Source organism: Mobula birostris, chromosome 7 (assembly GCF_030028105.1).
Source record: "Mobula birostris isolate sMobBir1 chromosome 7, sMobBir1.hap1, whole genome shotgun sequence".
Classification (NCBI taxonomy): domain Eukaryota; kingdom Metazoa; phylum Chordata; class Chondrichthyes; order Myliobatiformes; family Myliobatidae; genus Mobula; species Mobula birostris.
Window position 1 is genome coordinate 25,297,715 of NC_092376.1, and position 25,379 is coordinate 25,323,093.

Here is a 25,379-nt window from a genome sequence, read left to right on the forward strand (position 1 = left end):
CCTTTCTTAGATAAGCAGCCAAAATGGGCACACAAAACTCCGCTTGTGGTCTAACCAATGCTTTATAAAGCCTCAGAGTTACATTCTTGCTTTTATATCTTTGCTGCCTGGTGCCAGGCAAATAACTTCTTCCTTGACGTCAACAAGATAAAAGAGATGGTTATTGACATCAGAAGAACCTATGCCACTCACACCACCCTTTACATCGGCAGACAGCGGTGGAAACTGCAGATTCAAACTCCTGGGAGTGCATATCACACACAACCACTCATGGTTCCAGAACACATCAGGAAAAGTCACTAATGCCTCTGCTTTTTGAGGAGGCTGAAGACAGCTGGACTTTGCTGTGCACCCATACTCACGTCAATCCACAGATGTGCAGTAGAGAGCTTCCCGTCAAGCTGCATCACTGCTTGGTACAGAAACTGCACCGCAGTGGACAGGAAAGTTCTACCACTGTAGGTTTTCACAAATAAGACGAAGGGAGGCATTTTATGTTTAATGAAACCCGTAGCACGTTTTATTGAACCCCAAACCTAAACACAAAAGTGCCCCAAAAATCCTTGCATAACGAAGTCAGACCAGCCTCTTAACGTGAAACCCCAACTCAAGGTTGGTGGTTGTGAATTATGTACATTTCTCCCAATTGCATTTCCCTACACAGACACTCACCCAAAATTCACTAAAACTGGCATCATGAGCCTGTCTGGAGCTCGGGTGAGTCACCTGGCTCGGGTCCTGTGTTCAATGGGTGGGGGAACTTCAGTTGCCTCAGGCTTGTCCATAGATGTGTTGCCACACTCAGGATCACGTTGTGATTACCACGTTGCACGGTAATGGAATACTCCAAATCTCGGTGGGCTGGTTTAAGGCAATCTACAGAAATTCATTCAGGTTCATTCCTCTTATTTATGATGAAAGACTTTTCTCCCTGCTCCAAAATCCAGACCGAGCCATTGTCAGTGGACCTAAGGGAACGTTGGTGTCCATCATGGCAGACAAAAACAGTCAAGGCAGAATTTAGGTCAACAGGAACCCATGTGGGAGGTAGAAATAGGCGAAAAGGAATTGAATGTGCAGAGGAGGCTGACCAGTCATCAGGAATAAAGTCACCTGCCACTTGTGACGGCTGCCTGTATGCCAGCTCAGCCACGGACGACCGCAGGTCCTCTGTTGGAGCTATTCTGAGTCCCAGAAGGACCCATGGGAGCTAATCATGCCAACGCCCATTGATCAGGGAAGTGCTCGGAGCAGCCTTTAAGGAGCTGTTAAACCATTTGCCGAGGCCATTGGACTGCAGGTGATACACCGCGGTGTGATGTAGCCTAGCGCCAAGGTTCTGAGCCATCACAGCCCAGAGGTCTGAAACAAATTGGGGACCATGGTCAGAAGAAATATCAGATGGTGCGCCAAACTGAGCAACCCAGGTGCTGATGAACGCTTAAACCATGTCTGCAGCCATTGTCCATGCTAGGGACCACCTCTGGCCACATGATGGTACAGTCCACCATGATAGGGTGTGTGAAGCCATGGGAGTGGGGAAGAGGATCAACAAGGCCCACATTGGCATGGTGAAACCATCGCTCAGAGACCTCAAAAGGTGCCAATGGCTCCTGAACATGATAACTAATTTTTGTCCACTGGCACTCCACACAATCTGAAATCCAGTCATACACGTCCTTTCTGAGGCTGTGCCAAACAAAATTCAGTGCAACCGGTTTCTGATAGGCCTTCCAGCCCGGATGCATGAGGCCACGTGTAGAGTCAAACCAGTTCACCTCCAGTTTGCGGGCACGATGGGGCAAGAGCAACCAGTTGAGACATCGCACAGGAGAGAAACCCCAGCTGCCCTGAACTTAATGTCAGCCAACCGCAAGCCCGGGACTGCTGTTCTGTAAGCCTGGATCTCTGGGTCAGTAACTTGTTCGGCTGCCATGCTGGCATAGTCAACTCCTATGTGTATGGCCTCAAGGGCATCCTTAAGTTGGGGGCCTTGCTGACCGGGCTTACTGAGGTAGAGGAATGAGAAGGGATTATGTACCTCTGCCTGGCTGAGTGCAGACTATCAGCCATTTTAGCAAGCTCCCTATAGTCCATCACAGGTGCATTAGCGAGGGCTACACAAACTTGATCAGGCATTTGTTGCATGAACAGTTCTGTAAAAATAAAACAAGGGTGGTGATTTCCCAGGAGGGACAGCATGTGGCCAATTATCTCTGAAGACCCAGCATCCCTGAGTTTGGCGCGCTCAAACTCCCATAGTCCAAAAGCTGAGTTTTCAGCAACCGGTATTTATCATGTTCAGTCAGGTGTTGAAGCAGACTCACCACTCTCACAGCTGTGGAACTGCTGAGCAACACTACCACGTAGTTGAATTTGGTGTCGTCAGTGGTGATTTCTCGCAGAGCGAACTGGGCCAAAGTTTGTACAAACTAAGGGATGGCATTTGGGTCCTGAAACTCCAGCAGTTTCAAAGCCGACATGTTCAATAACTCGGGAGTGGTCCCAGAGCATCGAGGTCACTGATGTAGGTTTTCACAAATAAAACAAAATGAGGCACTTTCTGGTTAATGAGACCTGTAACACATTTTATTGAACTCCCTCACCTAACCACAAAATCACGCTAAAAATCCTTACGTAACCACGTCATCACATCAAACCAGCCTCTTAAAGCAAAGCCACAACTCAATGTTGGTGATTGCAAATTATGTAGATTTCTCCCAATTATGTTACACAACAGGTGATCAAAATTGCCCAACGCATCACTGGTGCCAATCTGCCCACCATCAAGGACGTATATACAGAAAGGTGCTGGAAAAAGGCCAGTAACATCATGAAGGATCCCACCGGCTCATGGACTGTGGCTCCCTCCCCCATCAGGGAGTAGGCTACATGGCATCCACGCCAGGACCACCAGAGTCAAACACGGTTACTTCCTCCAAGCAGTAAGGCTGATCAACACCTCCACTCACTAACTCCATCACTACTTTGTTATAATGTCCCATCAGTCACCTTATATACAGCCTGACATTACTTTATAGACATATAATCAATCTGTGTATATAAACTATCATGTATTTATATTTATTGTGTATTTTATTGTTATTATTATTCTGTTCCTTATCTTTTGTGTTTTTTATGTGCTGCATCGGATCTGGAGTAACAGTTATTTCATTCTCCTTACACGTGTATAGGAAATGACATAAAAAATCTTGGATTTTGAATATTCTATCCTCTCAAACTGAATGCTAACATTGCATTTGCCTTCCTTACCACCAACTTAATCTGCAAGCTAACCTTTAGGATATCCTGCATGAGTCCCTTTGCACTTCTGATGTCTAAATTTGCTCCCCATTTAGAAAATAGTCTACTCCTTTAATCCCCCCAACAAAGTGTACTTTCCTTCCGCTTGTCACATACAGAAGATTTATTTGTTTGTAATTGTCACATGTATAAGATGCAATGAAAAACTTTCGTTTGTATACCCTCCAGTACACTGAGGAAGTAAAAAGAAAAACAGAATGCGCTATATAGAATTTGTTGCAGAGAAAGTGCAATTTTCACAGGCAAATAAAAACAGATGTACATGAGTGTGGCCCCACAAAATCTTCCCCAACCACAAGCCCTGGATGAACCATGAGATCTACAATCTGCTAAGGACCAGATCAAAGGCGTTCAAGTCTGGTGACCAAGGAAGTTACAAAAGATCCAGGTACAATTTCCGAAAGCCACCTCATGGACGAAGTGGGAATTCTGGGCTCAGCTTGAATTGACAAAGGATGCTCGACAGTTGTGGCAGGGCTTGCATACTATCACCTCTTATAAAGTGAAATCAAACAACACAGTCGACAACAGGGCTTTGCTTCCAGATCAGCTCCATGCCTTCTATCCTTGCTTTGACCATCGAACCATCATGTACTTCCACAGGCCCCAGTGATCCTGTGATTTCAGTCTCTGAGCAGCCTTCAGGAGGGTGAACTCATGCAAAACATACAGGCCAGATAGGGTATCTGGCCAAGTACTAAAGGCCTGTGCTGGTCGACTGGCACAAGTGTTCACTGAGATCTTTAACCTTTCGCTTTGGCAGTCTGAGTTACACACCTGCTTCAAGCAGGCCTCAATTATGCCAGTGCCTAAGAAGAAGATGGTAACCTGCCTCCGTGAATATTTTCCAGTAGCACTTAGATCCACAGTGATGAAGTGTGATGAGAGGCTGGTGTTTCAACATATCATCTCTTATCTGAGAAGCGACTTGGCCCCACTCCTATTTGCCTACTTGCACAACAGGTCCACAAGTAACTGCCATCCAATTGGCTCTTCACTCAACCCTGAAACATCAGGGCAGCAAAGATGCATGCATCAGGATGCTCTTTATCAACTACAGCTTGACATTCAATACCATCATCCCCTCAGACAAACCCATAAGCTTCAAGACCTTGGCCTCAATACTTTCCTGTGCAACTGGATCCTCAATTTCTTCACTTGCAGACTCCACTCAGGTTGGATTGACAACAACATCTCCTCCACGCAGTCTCCATCAGCACTAGTGCAAACCAGAACAGTGGTCACTCTCAAACGTTACCCCAGTCCCCAAGTCTGGATCCCTCACAAAGACAGATAACTACCGCAGTATCAGCTTGACCTGCATCTTAGCAAAGTTATACAATCGGATGATCTTGAACAGGATTCGCACCGCCATTGACCCGAAACTAAGATTCAATCAAAATGGTGTTCGGCAGAAGCGCACAACAGTAATGCAAATACTTGCTCTCCGTAGGATCATCGAGGAAGTCAAGAAGAACAACCTACCAGCCGTGCTTACTTACATCGATTTTCGCAAAGCTTTCGTCTCCATTCACTGAGGTAAAATGCTGAAGATCCTGAAAGCTTACGGAGTGCCAGACCATCTACCGAGAGCAATAGACTTCAGCTATAGCAAAACCATGGCGAAAGTTGTATCACCAGACGGAGAAACAGCAGTGTTCGAGCTCCTAGCTGGTGTGCTGCAAGGAGACACTCTGGCACCCTACACCTTTATAATCGTCCTTGATTATGCTCTGCGTCAAGCTACCAAAGATCATCACAAGCTTGGTTTTACCATAAAACCAGGGTGAACCAAAAGGGTCAGACCAGTTACGCTCACAGATCTCGATTTTGCAGATGACATAGTCCTGCTCTCTGACCAGATGGAGGAAGCACAGCAGCTACTGACAGAAGTAGAAATTGAATGCAATAAAGCTGGACTTCACCAAAACGCTAAAAAGACAGAGTACATGGCGTTTTACTGCGACGAAGGCACTCTCAAGACCATAGAGAATGATACCATTAAGAAAGTCTTTGACTACAAGTACCTCGGAACAAGAATGATGAGTTCGGAGAAGGACATAAAGATACGGAAGGCGCTGGTGTGGAGGGCTATGAACGACATGAAGGAAATCTGGAAGTCGAACCTGACCAGAGGGCTTAAAAAGAGGATTTTCATAGCAGTCATAGAGTCCATTCTCACGTACGGATGCGAGACGAGGACACTCACCAAGATGATGCGAAAGTCTCTAGATGGTTGCTATACACGAATGCTCCGGATGGCTGTTGACGTGAGTAGGCAACAGCACATGACGAACGTTGAGCTCTATAACAACCTACCAATGCTCACCACTAAAATCAAGGCGAAAAGACTGCAACTAGCGGGGCACTGTCTACGCCACCCCGAGCTACCTGCCAGCCTAGTCATCATACGGGAGCCCAAGCAAGGGCGGATGAACCCTGGGTGCCCTCCCAAGACTATGGTCAACACGCTCCTAGAAGACAGTGGCGTAGCTAATGTAGATGAACTGAACACACTGATGAGAGAGAGGGAGAAGTGGAGAGTCTGTCATTGTGCCCAACACCGGCCCCCTAGGCCTGAGTCAACATAGTAGTAGTTGTACCAGTGCACAACAAGGTTATGTGCTTAGCTCCCTGCTCTACTCACTTTACACTTGTGACTGTGTGACTAAGCACAGCTCCAATGCCATATCCAAGTCTGCTGATGACACCACTATCACAGGCTGAATCCAAGGTGGTGATGAATCAGCATATAGGAGGGAGATTGAAAATCTGGCTGAGTGGTGCCACAACAACAACCTTTCACTCAATCTGAACAAGACCAAGTAGTTGATTATTGACGCAACACGAGAGAATCTGCAGGTGCTGGAAATTCAAGCGACACACACAAAGTGCTGGTGGAACGCAGCAGGCCAGGCAGCATCTATAGGAAGAAGTACAGTCGCCGTTTCGGGTCGAGACCCTTCGTCAGGACTAAAGGAAAAAAGAGATAGTAAGAGATTTGAAAGTGGGAGGGGGAGACCCGAAATGATAGAAGAAGACGGGAGGGGGAGGGATGGATCCAAGCGCTGGGAGGTTGATTGGCAAAAGGGATACAAGACTGGAGAAGGAGGAGTATAATAGTTGATTATTGAGTTCAGGAGGGGAAAACCAGATGTCCATGAGCCAGCCTTTATCGGAGGATCAGAGCTGGAGAGGGTCAGCAAGTTTAAATTCCTCAATATTATCATTTTGGAGGACCTGTCCTGGGCCCAGCACACAAATACAATTTTGAGGAAAGCACGATAGCACCTCTATTTCCTTAAGATTTGAAGAAGATTCAACATGACATCTAAAACTTTGACATACTTTTATAGGTATGTGGTGGAGGGTATATTGACTGGCTGCATCGTGGCCTTGTATGGAAATACCAGTAGCTTTGAATGGAAAATCCTACACAAAGTAATGGATACGGTCCAGTGCATCCCCACCATTGAGAACATCTACACAGAGCTTTGGCACAGGAAAGCTGCATCCATCATCAGGGAACCCCACCACCCAGGACATATTCTCTTCTCGCTGCTGCCATTATGAAGAAGGTACAGAAGCCTCAGGACTCACACTACCAAGTTCAGGTACAGTTATTACCCCTCAACCATCAGTCTCTTGAACCACGTGGGATAACTTCACTCAACTCCACTTGCCCCATTACTGAAATGTTACCTCAACCTAAGGATTCACTTTCAAGGTCTCTTCATCTCATGTCCTCAATATTTATTGCTTATTTACTTATTATTATTTATTTATTTTTGTATTTGCACGGTTAGTTGTCCTTTGCACATTGGTTGAACACCTGAGTTGGTGTGATCCTACATTGATTCTATTACGGTTATTATTCCGTTAAGAATTCATTGAGTATGCCCACAAGAAAATGAATCTCAGGGTTGTATATGGTGACATAAATGTACTTTGATAATAAACTTCCTTTGAACTTTGGACTTAAGTGAAAGACCACAAAGAGATCAACTGGGATATCAAGGTTTTGTCTTTTAGCACATGAGAGGACTATTCACGAGCCTGCAAACAGCAGGGTGGAAGCTATCCTTATCCATCCCATCTCATGATGAACAGTATCCACTCTGTGATTCTAGGAGGAGAAGTTTGGCCTTCGGGAAGAGGCATTAAGGAGAAACTTCTCATGACATTCCCTGTGACAGGCAACAGGATATCTTTATGTAACTGCCTCATTTGGATTTGTCTCCTTCCTTGAAGATAGTCAAGACTGAACATCTTGGAAATTCTCTGTAATTATTCTCTTTCCTTGGTGAGGAATAAGATATCATAAATTTGAACTGATGAAATCTCTCCATGATATTTCAGAACTTCAGTGGGAGTTTTTAATGTCTGTTGCAGTGTTATTGTGGCTTGAGCTGTTATCTGGCCTTACAATCTCTTGTCAGCTTGGGTAGTGGTAAGGTTCTGCTGTGAGTAGAGACAACGACATCTACGTCAGACAGAATCTCAGCTGAGAAGATCTTCAAAGTCCTGCTTCAAGCAGATGCTAATCTTTCCCCTGTTCTTTCGGTTGATGTCACCAGTCATCCTGACAGATCTAAAGATTCCACTCACTTCATGTTTATCAGTTGGTTGATGGCTCTCTTGCACTTTTACTTATCTTCTCTTTATACATGAACTTACTGTGCGTTTTAAAACTCAGTAACAAAGACTTCAATTTTCAATGTATTTATCACATGACCTAATTGCAAGCAGTTTAAATTCACGTCTTGTAATTTCCCTTAAAATTTTCCATTCTCTATTCAGAGATACAGCGTGGTAACAAACTCTCCTGGCCCAATAAGCCCACGCCACCCAGTTACACCCGTGTGAACAATTAACCTACCGATTTGTACATCTTTGGAATGTGGGAGGAAACCCACGTGGTCACGGGGAGAACGTGCAGTGCAGTGCAAAAATCTAAGGCACATATATAAACAGTAGCCTAAGGTTTTTGCACCGCTCTGTATTTATCAACGTGGAGTGGAGAACAAGTTTGTGAACCTGACGGGAGCAAAGGATGGCGGGAACGGCAAAGGTGTAGCACCACAAGAGGGGTATGGGTGGCAGAGAAGGAGTGCCAGGGGCAGGGACTGGCACAGGTGCAGACACACCCAGCCCTGAGACACCGGGAAAGATAATTTGACACTCACAACACGCTGGAGGAACTCAGCAGGTCGGGCAGCATCCGTGGAAATGATCAGTCAACGTTTCAGGCCGGAATCCTTCATCAAGAGTGAAGAGGGAAGGGGCAGAGGCCCTATAAAGAAGGTGGGGGGAGGTATCTGCAGAATATTTTGTGTTTAGGAAAGATAATTTGATTCCAAACAATTGGTTTATTGATCATTACAGAATGTCTCTTTTGGTCTTCCCACTCCATTCCCCTTTTCCCAACCATGATTCCCCTCTCCCTGCCCCCTACCCACTCTCAGTCCACAATGGAGACCCATATCAGGATCAAGTTTATCATCACTGACAAATATCATGAAATTCATTTTTTTTGCAGTAGCAGTACAGTGCAATACTTAAAATTACTACAGCACTGTGCAAAAATCTTAGCCACTCTGGAGATATATATATGTACTTATAACCTTTACACAGTTCCGTACAAACTGCTCACGGAAAGTAGCACCAATTGAACACAGGTGGCTGGTACTGTAGCACACTACACAAATCACTATGATACCGAGCTGACCCGCAGCACTGGAGAAGATTGCAAACAGCACAACTTTCAGAGTTGTGACCACAAAAACTACCTAGTCTTTTCCACATTCAATTACTTCTGTGTGGGAAATCCCAGATTTGTTGTCAAGCTTATGTGAAATGTGACAAGCAGAGACCATTTCATTGTTGTCGCCACTTGAGCACGAACGGAGAGCTGCATCGTGTTTAATTAAACAAGTGGACATCTCACCTCAAAAGCTTTGTATGATAAAGGTGAATTCTTGAACTCACAATCTACCTCATCATGGTCCTAGCATCTTCAACTACCTGCACTACTATAACTTGGCCATAACTAACTGCAACACCACACTCAGTGGACATTTAGGTGCAGGAATGAAATCCAGTATGGTCTTCTGCTGCTGTAGCCATCAACTTCAAGGCTTGACGTGCTATGCATTCAGAGATGCTCTTCTAAACAATATTGTAGTATGTAGTTATTTTGAGTTATTGTCACCTTCTTGTCAGCTTGAACCAGTCTGACCCTTCCCCTCTTGCCTTTCTCATTAACGAGGCATTTTCACCCACAGAACTGCTGCTCACTGAATGTTCTGGCTTTTTGCACCATTCTCTGAAAACTCGAGAGACAATTGTGTGCGAAAATCCCAGATCAGCAGAGTCTGAGATACTGAAACCACCCGATCTGGGACCAACAATCATTCCAAGTTCAAAGTCACTTACATTACATTTCTTCTCCATTCTGATGTTTGGTCTGAACAACAATTGAACCTTCAAACACAGGGCAAAATTAGCTGCACTGTTTTAACAAGTTGGTTAATAAGTTTGGAGAAAATTATAGATCTACTACTTTGATTCATCCATTTTAATATATCATCCAGTGTGCACTGCCAGGGTCAGTCAAAAAACATCAGGTTTAAAGGTCTCTCACATGCTCTGCATCAATTTTTTTTTTGTTTTGCTTCCCTCTGTCCAGAAAACTCACATATTGTTAACACCATTAACTCTGTTTATTACCACAAAGAGGGCCCCAGTGGGCCCACAACCTTATATGTATTGAGTTGCTGCCACATGATTGGCTGATTAGATATATGCATTAACAAACATCCTCATCATATCCACTCTCTTGAGGCCTTTCAATATTCGATAGGTTTCAATGACATCCCCCCCTCATCCTTCTGAATTCCAGTGAGTAAAGGCCCAGAACAACCAAACACTCCTCAAACGATAAGCCTTTCAATTCTGGAGTCATTTTTGTGAACCTGCTTTTTAATTAACACATCAGTTTGATGATTGGCCCAAAATTTGCAATCAACAACAATGCGACTGCACTTGCCATTCTGTGTTGACTGAATTCCAGAAAGAGACATTCTAAGATCGCACATAGCTTTTCATTCAGTTTTTTATTTTCTACTGGTAATAACTAATGGTGGAGCTTATTAGGGTGATTGGCAGACTACTGTACTTCCTTATGGCCATTTACAGAAATGGATGCAGATTGTTGGAACAAGTTCAATTCAACATGACACATCCATGGTTCATGTGTAAGATCATTTTCAATACAAACCTATATTGATCAACCCTGTCCATAACACACCCCAAACTCATTAAAATAAAAAGTCTATAATCTTAATGGGAATTTGGCAATGAGGTCCAAGGGAAAATTTAATCTTCCTGAAGGTGAAATGGGCTGCTTCATTGCCATGATACTGTAGTGGTTAGCACAACACTAATACAGTTTGAGGCATTTTGGAGTTCAGAATTCAAAATATGCACCATTTGTAAGGAGTTTCTAATTTCTCCCCATGAACCACATGGGATTCCTCCAGGTGTTCCAGTTTCCTCTGGATGTTCCAGTTCCCCCCGGGTGCTCCAGTTCCCTCCCACATTCCAAGGACATACGAGTCAGTAGGTTAATTGGTCATTGTAAATTGTCCTGTGATTAGTCTCGGGTTTAATAGGGGGTTGCTTAACAGTGTGGCTCATTGGGCCTGAAGTACCTATTCTGTGCCGTACCTCCAGATAAATAGATACATAGCTACATACATAAATAAATAAATAAATAAAAGTAAGCTGGAATCAATAGAAGAAAAAGATTGACTGGTGTAATGACATCACTAACTCAGTTTTTCATATGTATTTATCAAACACAGGGCCAAGTTTGCAGCACTGTTTTAACAAGTTGGCTAATAAGTTTAGATAAAATTGATAAGTCTACTACTTTGGTTCAACTGTTTTAATATTTCACCCAGTGTGCACTGCCAGGATCACAGTCAAAAACATCAGGTTTAAAGGTCTCTCACATGCTCTGCATCATTTTTTTTTTGTTTTGCTTTGCACTATCTAGAAAACTCATGTATTGTTAAAACCATTAACTCTGTTTATTACCTTGGAGTACCGCAGAGGGGGCCCCAGTGGGCCCACAAGCCTTTTCAACCATTTAATAAAATCATGGTTGATTTGTGATTTAACTCCATATGCGTCATCACTGTCCCAATGTCACTTGATCTTTGACAAAATTATTCATCTCAGATTTAAAATCTATAATTGATGGAGTCCTTGCTGCTGTTTGTGGAAGAGAATTCAAAACTTCAACCCACTATGCATAGAATCACTTCCTATTTTGACTTCCAAAATAGTTGGCTCAGAATGTCTGACCACATCACCTCATTGTGGAATTCTCTACCAGTCGGTAAAGTTCTTATCTATCTCAACAGCTTCCCTTAATAACTTGAAATTAAATTCCAGCAAATGCAACCTGAGTTGCATAATCGCTCTTTTTAAAATTTTAACTCCTTGAGTTCAGGTGTCAATCTAGTCTGCCTCCAAGAACTAGAACTTATTTCCTAAACTGTGGCACAGAAGAACTGAACCTTGTAATTCAAACAGAGTCATAGAATAATATGTATGAAAGCAAGCCCAACTCATCCATGCCAAACATGGTGCCCACATCCCGCTAATCCCCTCCAGTCCATGGACTCTACTGTTTATTTTAATGATACGGCATGGTAACAGGCCCCTCTGGCCCAACAAGCCCACACTGCCCAATTACACCCAAATGACCAATTACTAACCTGTAGCGATGTGCTACACACAGCGCTAGAATAACCACACGGAGTCGGTGAGTTAGAGTTGCGATGAAAGAGATTTATTCAAACTTCGCGGCCCGCTTTAAAGCCTTCCCGTTCCCGCCCTCCCTGGGCGGGATTGCTGTGGGGAATGTATATTCCCAGACCCTTTCCGCACGCGGGATTCTCCCCCTGCTGGTGAAGATGGCCTGGCGCCCTTTTTGGGGCCAGCCCTCTGCCTGCGCGTGCTGTTGTGAGCCAGTTCGTGTGTGCCAGAAAGTGGGTCGCCACAAACCTGTACATCTTTGGAAAGTGCGAGGAAACCAGAGCACCCAGAGGAAACCACATTGACATTGGGAGAACACACTTATCCAAATGTCTGTATTGCATCTGCCTCGACCACTTTCTCTGGCAGTTCATTTCATATACTTATTACCTCAGCATGCAGAAGATATCCCTCAGGTCCCTTTTAAACCTTTCCCCTCGCACCTTAAACCTGTGCCCTCCAATTCCCAATTCCCTTTCCCTGAGAAAAAGACTGTGCACATTCACTCTATCTACGTCTCTTATTATTTTGTACACTTCTGTAAGGTCAGTCCCTGTTCATGTATGGCCCAGTGAATAAAGTCCCAGCCTGCCCAAGCTCTCCCCATACCTCAATCCCTCAAGTCCTGGCAACATTCTTGTAAATATACTTTGTATGCTTTCCAGCTTAATGACTATTTTTTCGATAACTACTGAAACCGCAATGCTTTATGTATCCACTACTCTCCATAAATACTAATTGTAAAGCACTGAAAAAGTCCACTCTGCCCATATGCCCATGACTGTACTTTGAAATCATTACCAATGTCTACTGGTGCTGCACTTTCTCAGCACCTGCTGGACTGTATTCTGCATTGCATAATTGTTTTACCTTGTACTACCTCAATGCACTTTGTAACGATTTGAACTGTGTGGACAGGATGCAAGACAAGCTTTTCACTGTACCTCAGTACATGTGACAATAATAAGGCAACACACACAAAATGCTGGAGGAACTCAGCAGGACAGGCAGCATCTATGAAAAGGAATAAACAGTCAACGTTTCAGTCCGAGACCCTTCATCAGGACTCCTGTATGTGACAATAATAAATTAGTTCCAATTCCAATTCATCCTGTTTTCCTCTGGTGTACCTACAGTTTCTTCACCATTCAAAATGTTATCTAAAATTGTGTGCTTCCACTGGCCAGCCTATCAGAAAGGGCATCCTGGATCACAGAGCTCACTGGATTAGAATAAGATTGCTTTTCGGGCCGGCTGGTGACGCAATGACATCAGCGCCGGACTCTGGACCGGAGGTTCCCAGGTTCGAACCCAGTCAGATCCACTCCCGAGTACGCTTTCCATCCGTGCCGGGTTGAGTGTCAAGATCGCAACTCGACCTCGTAAAATAAAAGGGAAAAATGCTGCGAGATGTCTGTGTTTGGGGGTTAGGGGTGGTGCGCCACAAAGTCCCTCTCTCTTGCTCCGCGCCTTGTAAAGGCATAAATAAAGACATCACCCGCCAACATCGCACATGCACAGATGCACACACACATGCACAGACACACACGCAAAAAAAAGAATTAGATTGTTTTTCCATGTCTCTTCTCTTCTGATTCTTTCGTACCTACACCTTGAGGTAAGTTTCATTTTAATAATCTTATCCAAGCCCTCATTAATATTGAAGACCTCCATCAAATCTCTCAACTGCCACTGCTCTAAGGAAAGCAATCCCAGTTTCTCTCATGTCTTAAATCACTCAGCTCTTCTTGGACCTCTCCTCAAAGCCTTTATATCCTTTGTAAAATGTGCTTTTATGTGGAAAATAAATCTGAATTTGCACTGTTATAATATTTAAGGACGTCCCTTTTGATCTATGCCACTTCAAGATCTGTAATTTGTAATCTATTTTATATAGTGCTTTTATTTATATTGTTCAGTGTACTGCTGCCACAAAGTTAACAAATTTCACAATATATGCCAGTGATATTAAACCTGATTCCAATAGTGTATGGGGATGTGGTTAATTGTTCTAGCAATCTTTAGCTGTTGCCACCAATTGTCAAAGGTTAGAGGCCATAGAAACATATTAAATGGGAATTTCAGTAGTAAGATAGAAAAAGTTATCAATACAGAATCTCAAAAAAGGAGCAAAATCAATACTCAGCTTTCCAATGCAATCCTCCTCAGTGTTAAGCAACATTTGGCAACCTGTAGTTGGGTTGTGTGTCTGGAGATGCTGTAGCAAGAATCCTGGCATTTGGTATCATCCACCAAGATTCAAGCTAATTTATGTACATCAAAGCTTACAGTGAAATGTGTCGTTTAACAGCCAACAGACCCAAGGGTGTGCTGGGGGCAGCCCACAAGTGTTGCCACACATTGCGGTGCCCACATAACAATGCCCACAAGGAGGAGGAGAAGATGGCGGCACGACGCAGCGCGCGCAGCCTCTCCGGTGAATGATATCTGTAATCTGTCAAGTAGGGTATCATGCACAATTCTGATTTGATGGAGACAGACGTGAGAGTACAGAGGAACATCTGGAGAAACTTCTGAAATGCCCGCTTCGCTGCCGCTGCTACTGTGTGGTAACTGGAATCTCCGGAGCAGAAGGCCCCGAATCTTCGGCTTTACTTGTTTCAGCGGCCGGGGCGAGGTCGAAGGCGCTTGGCAGAAGATGGCACGAGGGAGGTTGTATCGGAGAGGCTGGTCAGAGACTCGAAGTTTTCGGATGGACGGACTCAGTGTCGGCTGTGGTCGGCTGCTTCCAAGGCATCGGCAAGTTGATGGTGCCGGAGGTTTATGGCAGGGAGTTTCTCCCTTTTGCCGCCTGCTATCGGGGACTTGGGAGTCAATCGACTCAGGACTTTGAGACTTTTTTTGACCATGCCCATGGTTTGTTCTTCTTCAAATTATGGTATTGCTTTGCACTGCTGTAACTATATGTTATAATCATGTGGTTCTGTCAGTGTTAGTCTTTGGTTTGTCCTGTTTTCTGTGATATCACCCTGGAGAACCATTGTACCATTTCTTAATGCATGTGTGCATTTCTAAATGACAATAAAAGAGGACTGAGTGTTCTCATAATCTAAAATGTTTGGCAGAACAACAGAACACAATAAGCAACAAACAACAGCAGCAAAAACAAGCCCTGTTCCTTTCTCCCACCCATGCTCATACAGTTCTTTAACCCGAAGAGAGGCCTCCAGCCTCCAACAGACTTGGATCTGCAGACACCCGGCTCCATCCTCAACTAACCCTCTGTGACTAAGTCCAGTCTCACCTAATTCTGACTGGTCATGTCAACAATGCTGCTCTTTAAATGGTCATGCATTGAGCAAGGCAGTTGGGCAGTCAGCCAGAATTGTTAGGCAGTCTCCAACATAACCTAGCATGGAGCTGTGGTCCAAGCATAGATCTCTAAGAGGACAGTCGATGGGAATAAAATGGATGAGGGTAGGATTAGTGTAAAAGTTGCACTTGATACTGGTCTGAACTTGATGGGCCAGAGGGCCTGTTTCTGTTCGGTATGATGGTAGAAAAACACACATTTTGGTTGAATAAGTGAATCTTTCCTCACCTAATAAGGTTGATCTTTCCAATCAGTGCCACTTGCTCCTGGAGAACCATGCAGAGAACATGGCAGCAAAGGTGAAACAAGCTCTCGGACATTGGGGCAAAGTCTAAAACAATAGTGATGCATCGCTCCTGAATTACTCCAAAGAGTTGGCGGCTTCCACTGTTTAACCACTCCAGTCGCTGCTGGTAGAACTTGATCGCCTTGGTCAGAGACACAACAAAGTGCTGAAGCTGTTCTTGATTGGCTGTTATCTGCAAAGGAGAATATAAGAAGATAAGAAATGGAAGCTCTGGAACCTATTCCCCTGTTTATTAAAATCGAGGTTCATTGAGGTTAACGGGAGCAGGCATAATTTCAAGGTGGTTGGAGGCACATTTAAGGGGGGACATCAGAAAAAGGTATTTTATACAAAGCGTGGTTGTTGCGTAGCAGGGTGGCGCAGTAGCGTAGTGGTTAGTACAGACGATTCGGGTTCATATGACACCACTGTCTGTAAGGAGTTTGTACATTCTCCCCATGTGTTTCCTCTGGGTACTCCACAGTCCAAAGACAAACCAGTTGGTAGGTTAATTGGACATTGTCAATTAGGCTAAGATTAAATCAGAGGATCAAGGCTTGAAGGGCCAGAAGGGCCTATCCCACTCTGTATCTCAATAAATCAATCTCAAACCATTTTCCCAGCTGATCACAATATCCCTTTATTCCCCTGTCATGCGTCTGTCTATGATAAGAGGAATAGATCAAGCGGATAGCAAGAGACTTTTCCCCAGAATAAAAATGGATCATATGAGGGGGCATGATTTTAAGGTGTTTGAAGGAATGTATGGGAGGGGTGAAATGTCAGAGGTAAGTATTTTTGAAAGCGAGTGGTGGCTGAGTAGAATGCATTGCCAGGCAGATACGTTAAGGGCATTTAAGGAACTCTTAGATAAGCACATGGACAACAGTAAAAACCTAAGATCGTAAGAATAGGAGCAGAATTAGATCATTCAGCCCATCGAATCTGTCAATCCCATTCTGCTGCCTTCTCCCTGTAACCTTTGACACCTGACTAACCGAAAACCTATCAACTTTCACCTTAAATATACTCAATGACTTGACGTCCACAGCCATCTGTGCCATGTACTTTACAGATTCACCATACTTTGGCTAACCACACCTCCTCATCTCTGTTCCAAATGGATGTCCCTCTAGTCTGAAGGTAGTCTGGTCCTAGATTCTCCCACTATAGGAAACATCCTCCCTACATCCACTCTATCCAGCCATTTCAATATTGGATAGGTTTCATTAAAGTGCCCCACCCATTCTTCTAAACTCCAGTGAGTACAGAGCCATCAAACACTCCTCATACATTAACCCCTTTGTTCCCAGAATCATTCTCGTGAACCTCCTCTGGAGCATCTCCAATACCAGCACATCTTTTCTTAGATAAGGGGCCCAAAATCACTCACAATAACTCCAAGAGCTGTCTGACCAATACCTCATAAAGCCTCAGCATTACATCCTAGCTCTTCTATTCTAGTCCTCCCGAAATAAGTGCTAATATTGCATTTGCCTTCCTTAACACCGAATTAACCTGCAAGTTTACCTTCAGGGAATCCTGCACAAGGACTCCCGTGTCCCTTTGCACCTCTAATTTTTGAATTTTCTCCCCATTTAGAAAATAGCCTTTATTCCTTCTACCAAAGTGCATGAAAATTCACTTCTAAACACTATATTCCATCTGCCACTTCTTTGCCCATCCTCCCAATCTGTCCAAGTCCTTCTGCAGACTCCTTGCTTTCTCAGCTCTACTTGCCCTTCCACTAATCTTTGTATAATTGACAAACTTGGCCACAAAGTCATCAATTCCATCATCCAACTCATTGGTTTGAGTTGCTGCCATTGGGGGGCAGCTGGGTCCTGATGTTCTCAGAGGTGTTATCGAAATTCTGAGATTTATAGATTGGACTCTAGTTCATATTGACTTCTTTCAGTTCTCTGTTTTTTTTGTGTTCTCACTCATTCTTTCTTGTTGTGGATTGGCGGGCAGAGGGTTTGGGTAATCTGTTAGCTTTTGTGTGAGGGAGGGGTTGGGGGTGTTTGGGGTTTGTGAGTTTTGGTTTCTTATTCTTTTCTTGTGGCGGGGGATTAACGTCTTTCTTTCAATTACTTATATAGTTTTCTGTATTTTATGGCTACCTGGAGAAGACAGATCTCAGAGTTGTATTCTGCATACACCCTTTGATAATAAAATGAGCCTTTGAACCTTTGAAGCTTTGAACATGAACAGAAGCAGTCCCAACTGATCCCTGCAGAACACCACTAGTCACTGGCAGCCAACCAGAAAAAGCCCTTTTATTCCCACTCTTTGCCTCTTCCTGCCAGTCGGCCAATCTTCTATCCATTCCAGTACCTTTCCTGTAATACCATGGGCTCTTATCTTGTTAAGCAGTCTCACGTGTGGCACCTTATCAAAGGCCTTATGAAAATCCAAGTAAGCAGCATCCACTGACTCACCTTTGTCGACCTTTCCTGTTATTTCCCAAAAGAAATCAACATATTTGTCAGGCAAGAATTCCCCTTAAGGAAACTCTGCTGACTAAGGCCTATTTAATCATGTGCCTCCAAGTACCTCAAAACCTCTTTAATAATGGACTCCAACATCTTTCCAAACACTGAAGACAGGCGAACTAACCTATAATCTCCTTTTATCTGCCTCTGTCCCTTCTTAAAGAGCAGAGTGACATTTGCAATTTTCTAGTCCTTCAGAACCATTCCATAATCTAATGATTCTTGAAAGATCATTACTAAAGCCTCCACAATATTTTCACGCACTTCTTTCAAAACCCTGGGGTGTAGTCCATCTGGTCCAGGTGACTCACCTACCTCAGACCTTTCGTATTCCCAAGCTCCTCCTCCTTAGTAATAGCAACAACATTCACTTCTTCTCCTTGACAGACTTGAATTTCTGGCACATTGCTAGTGTCTTCCATATGGAAGACTAACACAAAATACTTATTAAGTTCCTCTGCCACTTCCTTGTCCCCCATTACTACCTCATCTGCATCATTTTCCAGTGGTCTGATATCCATCCTCACCTCTTCTTTATTCTTTACATATTTGGAAAAAAAAGTTTTGGTATCCCCTTTTATATTATTAGCTAGCTTACCTTCATATTTCATCCTTAAAATACAGATATGTACTATAAAATAGAGGGTTATGTGGGAGGGAAGGGTTAGATTGATCTTCGAATAGGTTAAAAGGTCGGCACAACATCGTTGGCCATAAGGCCTGAACTGTGCTGTACTGTTCTATGTTCTCTATTCAAAGTGATCCCTGGTGCCTCACAAGTTTAGCAAGGTTGCACCCGGTCATGTTCAAGGATTCTCAAAGGCTGCAAGCCAACAAGTGAAAAGCACAACTCTTAATCATCTTAAATATTGTTATTTTACAGACCACGAAATAAAGACTGGAACGCGCAAGCAAAATTACCGAAGGATCAAAACATTGAAAGTATTTGTAAAATGAACAAAACTGTCTAAAATTTAAAATGTTCTGACATAAATGTCCAGGAAATTACAAACCACACATTTAAAAAGAATTTTCAGACCAGGGAGACTGCTAAGCTGCAAATATAACTTGGAACTCAATTAAATAAAATGATTTACATCTCATGTAACAGAAAATAATACTTCTAGAATATCTTGGAATTAATTACTTGTGCAGGAACAAGGAATTACTAGCAGTTTAACTATGCTTGTAAATTCTCCAGAAGCTGTTGTCAGTCTCACAGTTATTTGGTGCCCAACACCAACAATTTTGCTGTCCTTGTAACCATAAAATTTTGGCCCATGCCACCAAATAGTTCAAATACAAAACTCACAATGCTGCTTTGGAGAAGGTGTGAGGAAGAAAGAGAAAATAACTCATTTATTTTCCTAAATACAAGAGATTTTCCAGATGCTGGAAATCGAGCGTAATACACATAAAATGCTAGGGGAACTCAGCAGGTCAGGCAGCATCTATAGAAATGAATAAACAGTCGATGTTTCAGGCCAAGACCCTTATTCAGGAATGGAAGGGAAAAAGGAAGAAGACAGAATAAGAAGGTGGGGGTGGAGGGGAAGAAGTACAAGGAGGAAGATGATAGGTGGGTGGGTGAGGGGGAATGAATTGAGAAGCTGGGAGATGAAGGACTGAAAAGGAGGGAATCTGACAGGTAAGGAGAGTGGATGGTGGAAGAAAGAGAAGGAGGAGAGGCACCAGAGAGAGATGATGGGCAGATGAGGAGAAGAGAAGATATAAGAAGGGAGCCAGGATGGGAAATGGATAAAGAACAAAGGAGGAGGGGGTGAAATCATAACAAGTTAGAGAAAACTATGTTCAAATAAGAGAAATTGATCAAATTAGTACCAAAATAACAGAAAGATCTTGACAGATGGGAAGGATCAGACAACTTTAAAAAGTAGAATGGTACTGTATTTTCACAGCAATATGGAAAGCTCCCATACAAGAGGGCCTCTCAGCAGCAGGATCCACAAATAGGCTTGAGGGTAGAAGGTCACATCTGTTTTCAACATTGTCCTTCCTTCTTGACCCATTAATCATATGACCCAATTGCTTTGAATGCAAAAATTCTCTTTTACAATTGCTGAGAGTTTGAGTGTAGACCATCATATGTGGTTCCCACCAAGATATTACAGCTCTTTATCCATGTTGTCCTTGTAACTGGGACAGATCTGCCACCAATGAATTCAGCTGTTGGTTAATACAGCAAGTAGTGCTGCTTCCACACAACTCCTGTGAGTGTGTTCAAACCTGATCTTCTGTGCTGTCAGCACAGACTTTGCAAATTCTCCCAGTAACAAATTAGGACTCTGCTGGGCACTTCCAACTCAGTAATATTCATTTACTTTTTTGTTATTTGCACAATTTGACTTCTTTAGCAGACTGGAGATTGCCAGTCTTTATAGTTATTTTTTATAAATTCTATTGTATTTCTTTATTTTCCTGAAAATGCTTTCAAGAAAACGAAACTCAGGGTTGTATATGGTGACATAGATGATCTTCGATAATGAATTTACTTTGAACTTTTGAACTTTAGTCAATACTGTCCACCAATACATCCAGCGTCTGCTTACATAAAATGGGCTTACTCCCTTTTTGTCTACCTCTTGCAAAAAGATTTGTACATCGAAGGGGGATCTGATATCTTTGAACCCAATATGATAACTAACCACTTATCTCTCCTAATTCAATTTTCAAAACAATTTGCACTCTTTTCCAGTTCAAAAGTTCAAAGTTCAAAGTAAATTTATTATCAGAGTGTGTACATGTTACCATATATTACCTTGAGATTAATTTTCCTGCAGGCATTCATAGTAAAACAAAGAAATAGAATCAATGCTCAAAGATCTTGGGTTGCTACAAACTAATTTCTTTGAGCAAAAATCTCCCCATTCCAGGAGCCAACTCAAGCTCTTTTCGCTTGTCAGGATGGCGAAACAAATGTTAGGTGGAAGAAGGTGAAAGAGAAGGTCAAAGAGTTGCACTTCATTTACAACCGACGTTAAGTAAGCAGAGGAATCTATTTTTAGAGGCTACAAGAACAGTTGATGTGGGAGTGGAAATCAGAGATTAAAAAAAGTTAGAGTGCTAGGAATGTTCAGCAACGTCTGAAGAGAAAAATACACAGGTTGATGGATAAAATAATCCAGATGTTGTCACACCATCTAGAATTGTCAAGCATTTCTGTCCTTTCCCATCTCTGACTACATAGCATTGAGTTGAAATAATGTTTGCTTCTCTTCAGTTCTTTTTTGCTAATTTCTCTACTTATTTATCGTTCAGAATAATAGTTACAGTAGAAAAAATGCTTATTGACAAGTAATTCATATACTTACGTTATAAATTCTGCCATCTTTTCTCAAGTACTGCTGAAACAATCCTTCACCATAACATGAAGACACAGACTTTTGCAACCTGCAGTCAAAATCTGTGACACAAATTTATACGCTTATCAAGAGAAAATAATTTATGTGTAGAAATATTTTAATATTTCAAACAGATTACTAGCGCAGACAAAGTGGCACAACATTGGTGCTCCTGTCTCACAGTTCCAATTATTGAGTCCAGTCCTGACCTCTGCTACTGTCTGTGTGGAATTTGCATTGTGGATTCACCAGGGTGCTCTGTTTTCATCCCACATCCCAAAACCAGGTTAATTAGTTTCTTCAAACTGTGCTTGAGTGTCAGTGAGTGGCAAAAGAATCAGAGGAAAGTTGATAGGCATTTGAGAGCGATTCGAATACAAGGAAGTATTTGGGGAATAGGATTTATGCGTACATATGGCGAGAAGGGGGTGAGTATGACCCGGGATCAGCCACGATGGAATGGCAAAGCAAACTCGATGGACTGAATGGCCTAATTCTGCTTCTATGTCCTATGGTCTTATGGTATTAAGAGCCAGAAGGAACTCTGTGGGCTAAATGGTTTTAAGTCACAAGAAAATATGAACATGCTTCTTGGTCACAGAAGTATACCTAATACACTAAGGCACTGTAAAGTGGGATTAAATACCAGGCTGCTCTCTGGGACAAGAAAGGAGGTTGCTGGGACCCTGAAGGAGATACACAAATCATTACCAAATGTTTGAAATACAAAGTAAAAAGGTAATCAGACTAAATGAGCTGTACGGTCTGTTTCTGACTTGCAGTGCTCTAGGACTCTGTGATATAGGAGGTACTGGATATCGCCAGACTCAAGAGGTTGAGTAATGGAGTCTGGTTGAGCAGGTTGCGACTTTATTTATCCATTGGAGAATAAGGAGTGATCTTACAGAGGTGTTTAAAATCAAGAGGGCATAGAGAGGGTGAACGTGCTTTGTCTTTTTCCCAGGACTAAGGAATCAAGAACTAGAGGAGACAGGTTTAGTGTGAGGTGGGAGAGATTTAATAGAAACCTGAAGAGCATCTTTTTCACCATTTGTGGAATGAACTGCCAGAGGAACTGGCTAAGTCAACTACATTAATAATATTTAAAAAGCAATTGGATAGGTACATGGCTAGGATGAGTTTAGAGGGACATGGGCCAACAGGGGCAAATGCAACAACTTTTGTTTAGATGGGAATTTTGATCAGGGCGGACCAGCTGATCCAATAAACCTGTTTTCACGCTGTATGACTCTATTTCAACATCCATTTCTATTTAATTAAAACAACAACACTCTCTCTTCAGTCAGAATTCCCCTGCCTATAGGCCATACACATGTGGAGGCTTTGCTTTTGAGAGAAATATTTCCCATAGGAGCACATCTCCACACAGAGCTTGGGATCCAATAGGGGAAAAAAGGGATTTATGTTACAGGAAGTCACAATACAAACTGCTTTCTAGGGGCATGACCCTTCTGTAATACAGGAGTAGACAGTATTTAAATCTTCTGGCCACAGGTGAGGTGCCAGATGACAGGAAGACAGCCAACATGTAGCTGGATGCAAGAAGGGAGCACTGGCAAGTAATTATAGGCTAGTAAATCTAACGGCAGCGGTAGAGAAATTCTTAGAAAAATGTCCTGAGGGAAAAGATTAGTCTACATATAGAAAGACAGGGATTGTCAAGGATAGCCAGCATGGATTTGGGGAATGGAAATTTGTGTCTCACCTATTTTTTTTTGAAGAGGTGACCAAATATATTGTTGAGGGCAGTGATTTACATAGTCTTCAGTAAGGCCTTTGACAAGGGCCAAAACATTATTGCCCATTGGATCCAAGATAAGCTGACAAAATGGATCACAAACTGGCTTGCTGGTAGAAGGCAAAGGACGATGGTGGAGGATTACTATTGTGTTTGGAAAGCTGGCACCAGTGATGTACTATAGGGACCTTTCGCTGTTTGTTATGTACATCAATGAATTAATGTCAATATACAAACAGGGAGAACACACAAACTCCTTGTAAGTAGCATCAGGAATTGAACCCAGGTCGCCTGTACTGTAAAGCATTGTGCTAACCACTACACTATCATGCTGCCTCTCTGATATGGAAGGTGTGATCAGGCTGTCTGCAGATGACGTGAAATTGGCAGTGTTGCTGATAGGAAGGTAGTCTTAGGCCACAGGTCAGATCAGATGGCAAGTTGGGTTGTACAATGGCAGATGGAATTCAATCTTGATAAATGTGATACATTTCGGGGCATCTAATAAAGAGTAGGACATGTACCACAAATGCTAGGACCCTAGGAAGTATTAAAGAACCAAGGAGATCTTGACATATATAGATTGCTGAATGCGGCAGTACAGGTAGGTAGGGTGATGAAATATGCACATGGAATGCTGGCCTTCATTAGCCAAGGCACAGAGATGAAAGGTTTTGATACAACCTTATAAAACATTGGTTAAGTCATAGCTAGAATATTATCTGGATTTCTCATCGGCACATTATAGGAAGGACATGGTTACACTGGAGAGGTTGCAGATGAGATTCTCCAAGACATTTCTTGGGATGCAGTTTTCAGTTATGAGAAGAGGCTGGCTGGGTTGGGTTTGTTTTCCTTGAAGTGGAGGAGGCTGACAGGGGAATCTGACAGAAAATTAAGAGTGGGATAGAGATTAGATAATACAAAATAGGCTGATAAGTTCTTGATTAGTAAGGGTGTCAAAGGTTATGGGAAGAAGGCAGGAGAATGGGGTTGAGAAGGATAATAAGTTTGATGGAATGGTAGAGAAGACTTTATGGGCCAAACAGCCTAATTCTGCTCCTATGCCTTACATTTTATGGCTAAATACTTCTCCACGGCAGCAGAATCTAAAACCAGAGGTATGGATTTATTGTGAGATATGTGGATCTGAGGAAGATTTTTTATCACCCAGAGAGTGAGAGCTATCTGGAACACACTGCCTGAGAAGATGGTAAAATCAGTGCTACCAAGCAAGTGGAAAATCACTTGCATTCCTAAGACATGGAGGGCTCTGGAGCAAGTGTTGGTAAATGGATTGTGTATAGATAGGTGATAGGCAACATGGATTTTGTGGGCTGAAGGGCCTTTTACTGTGCTGTATGAATCTGTAAATATAACACTTAAAGGCATCAAAAACTCAGGCGAAAGTCAATAAAATACTGCAGATAGAATATAGACCATAAAACAGTTCAGCCCTGGAACCTGTCCTTCGGCCCACAGTGTTGTGCTGAGCCAAGTAAATTGGTCATCAAGGAATGCTGGAAATGTGAACTGAAAACAGAAAATGCTGGAAAATTTCATCAGGTCAGGCTACATCCATGGAAAGAGAAAAAGCTAACGCTTCAGGTCAAAGACTTAGGAACTGAGAAGGAGATCTGTAGCAAAACATACTTCTTTTGTCTCCTTCCCAATTCTGACTACGAGTCTTCTATCTAAAGCAAAGCGCGGGGGGTGGGGGGTGGGGGGTGGGTGTGGGGTGACACAGCAGCATGGTGCTTAGCAGAACACTTGACAGTACCAGCGACCCGGGTTCAATTCCACCACTGCTTGTAGGGAGTTTGTACGTCCTCCCAGTGACCATGTGGGTTTCCTCCAGGTGCTCTGGTTTCCTCCCACAGTCCAAAAACGTACCGGTTGGTCATTGTAAATTGTCCTGTGATTAGGCTAGGAATAAGTTGGGGGACTGCTGTAGTGACACAGCTTGAATGGCCAGAAAGGCCTATTCTACAGT

At 43.0% G+C, this 25,379-nt stretch overlaps 1 protein-coding gene across 9 annotated transcripts in view; it reads right to left on the minus strand.

Moving 5' to 3' along the window:
* The window catches only part of LOC140200054 (von Willebrand factor A domain-containing protein 3B-like), a 233,578-nt gene that overhangs the window by 154,121 nt on the left and 54,078 nt on the right, over positions 1-25,379 (minus strand). For 8 of the 9 annotated variants that reach the window (XM_072262739.1, XM_072262738.1, XM_072262743.1 and 5 more), the window contains 2 exons: positions 21,598-21,689; positions 15,713-15,963 (listed from right to left, as the gene is read on the minus strand). In XM_072262739.1, the coding sequence (XP_072118840.1) occupies positions 15,713-15,963; positions 21,598-21,689 (343 nt within the window). The remainder of the gene's footprint in view (positions 1-15,712; positions 15,964-21,597; positions 21,690-25,379) is intronic. The other variant, XM_072262746.1, reaches the window with a different exon arrangement.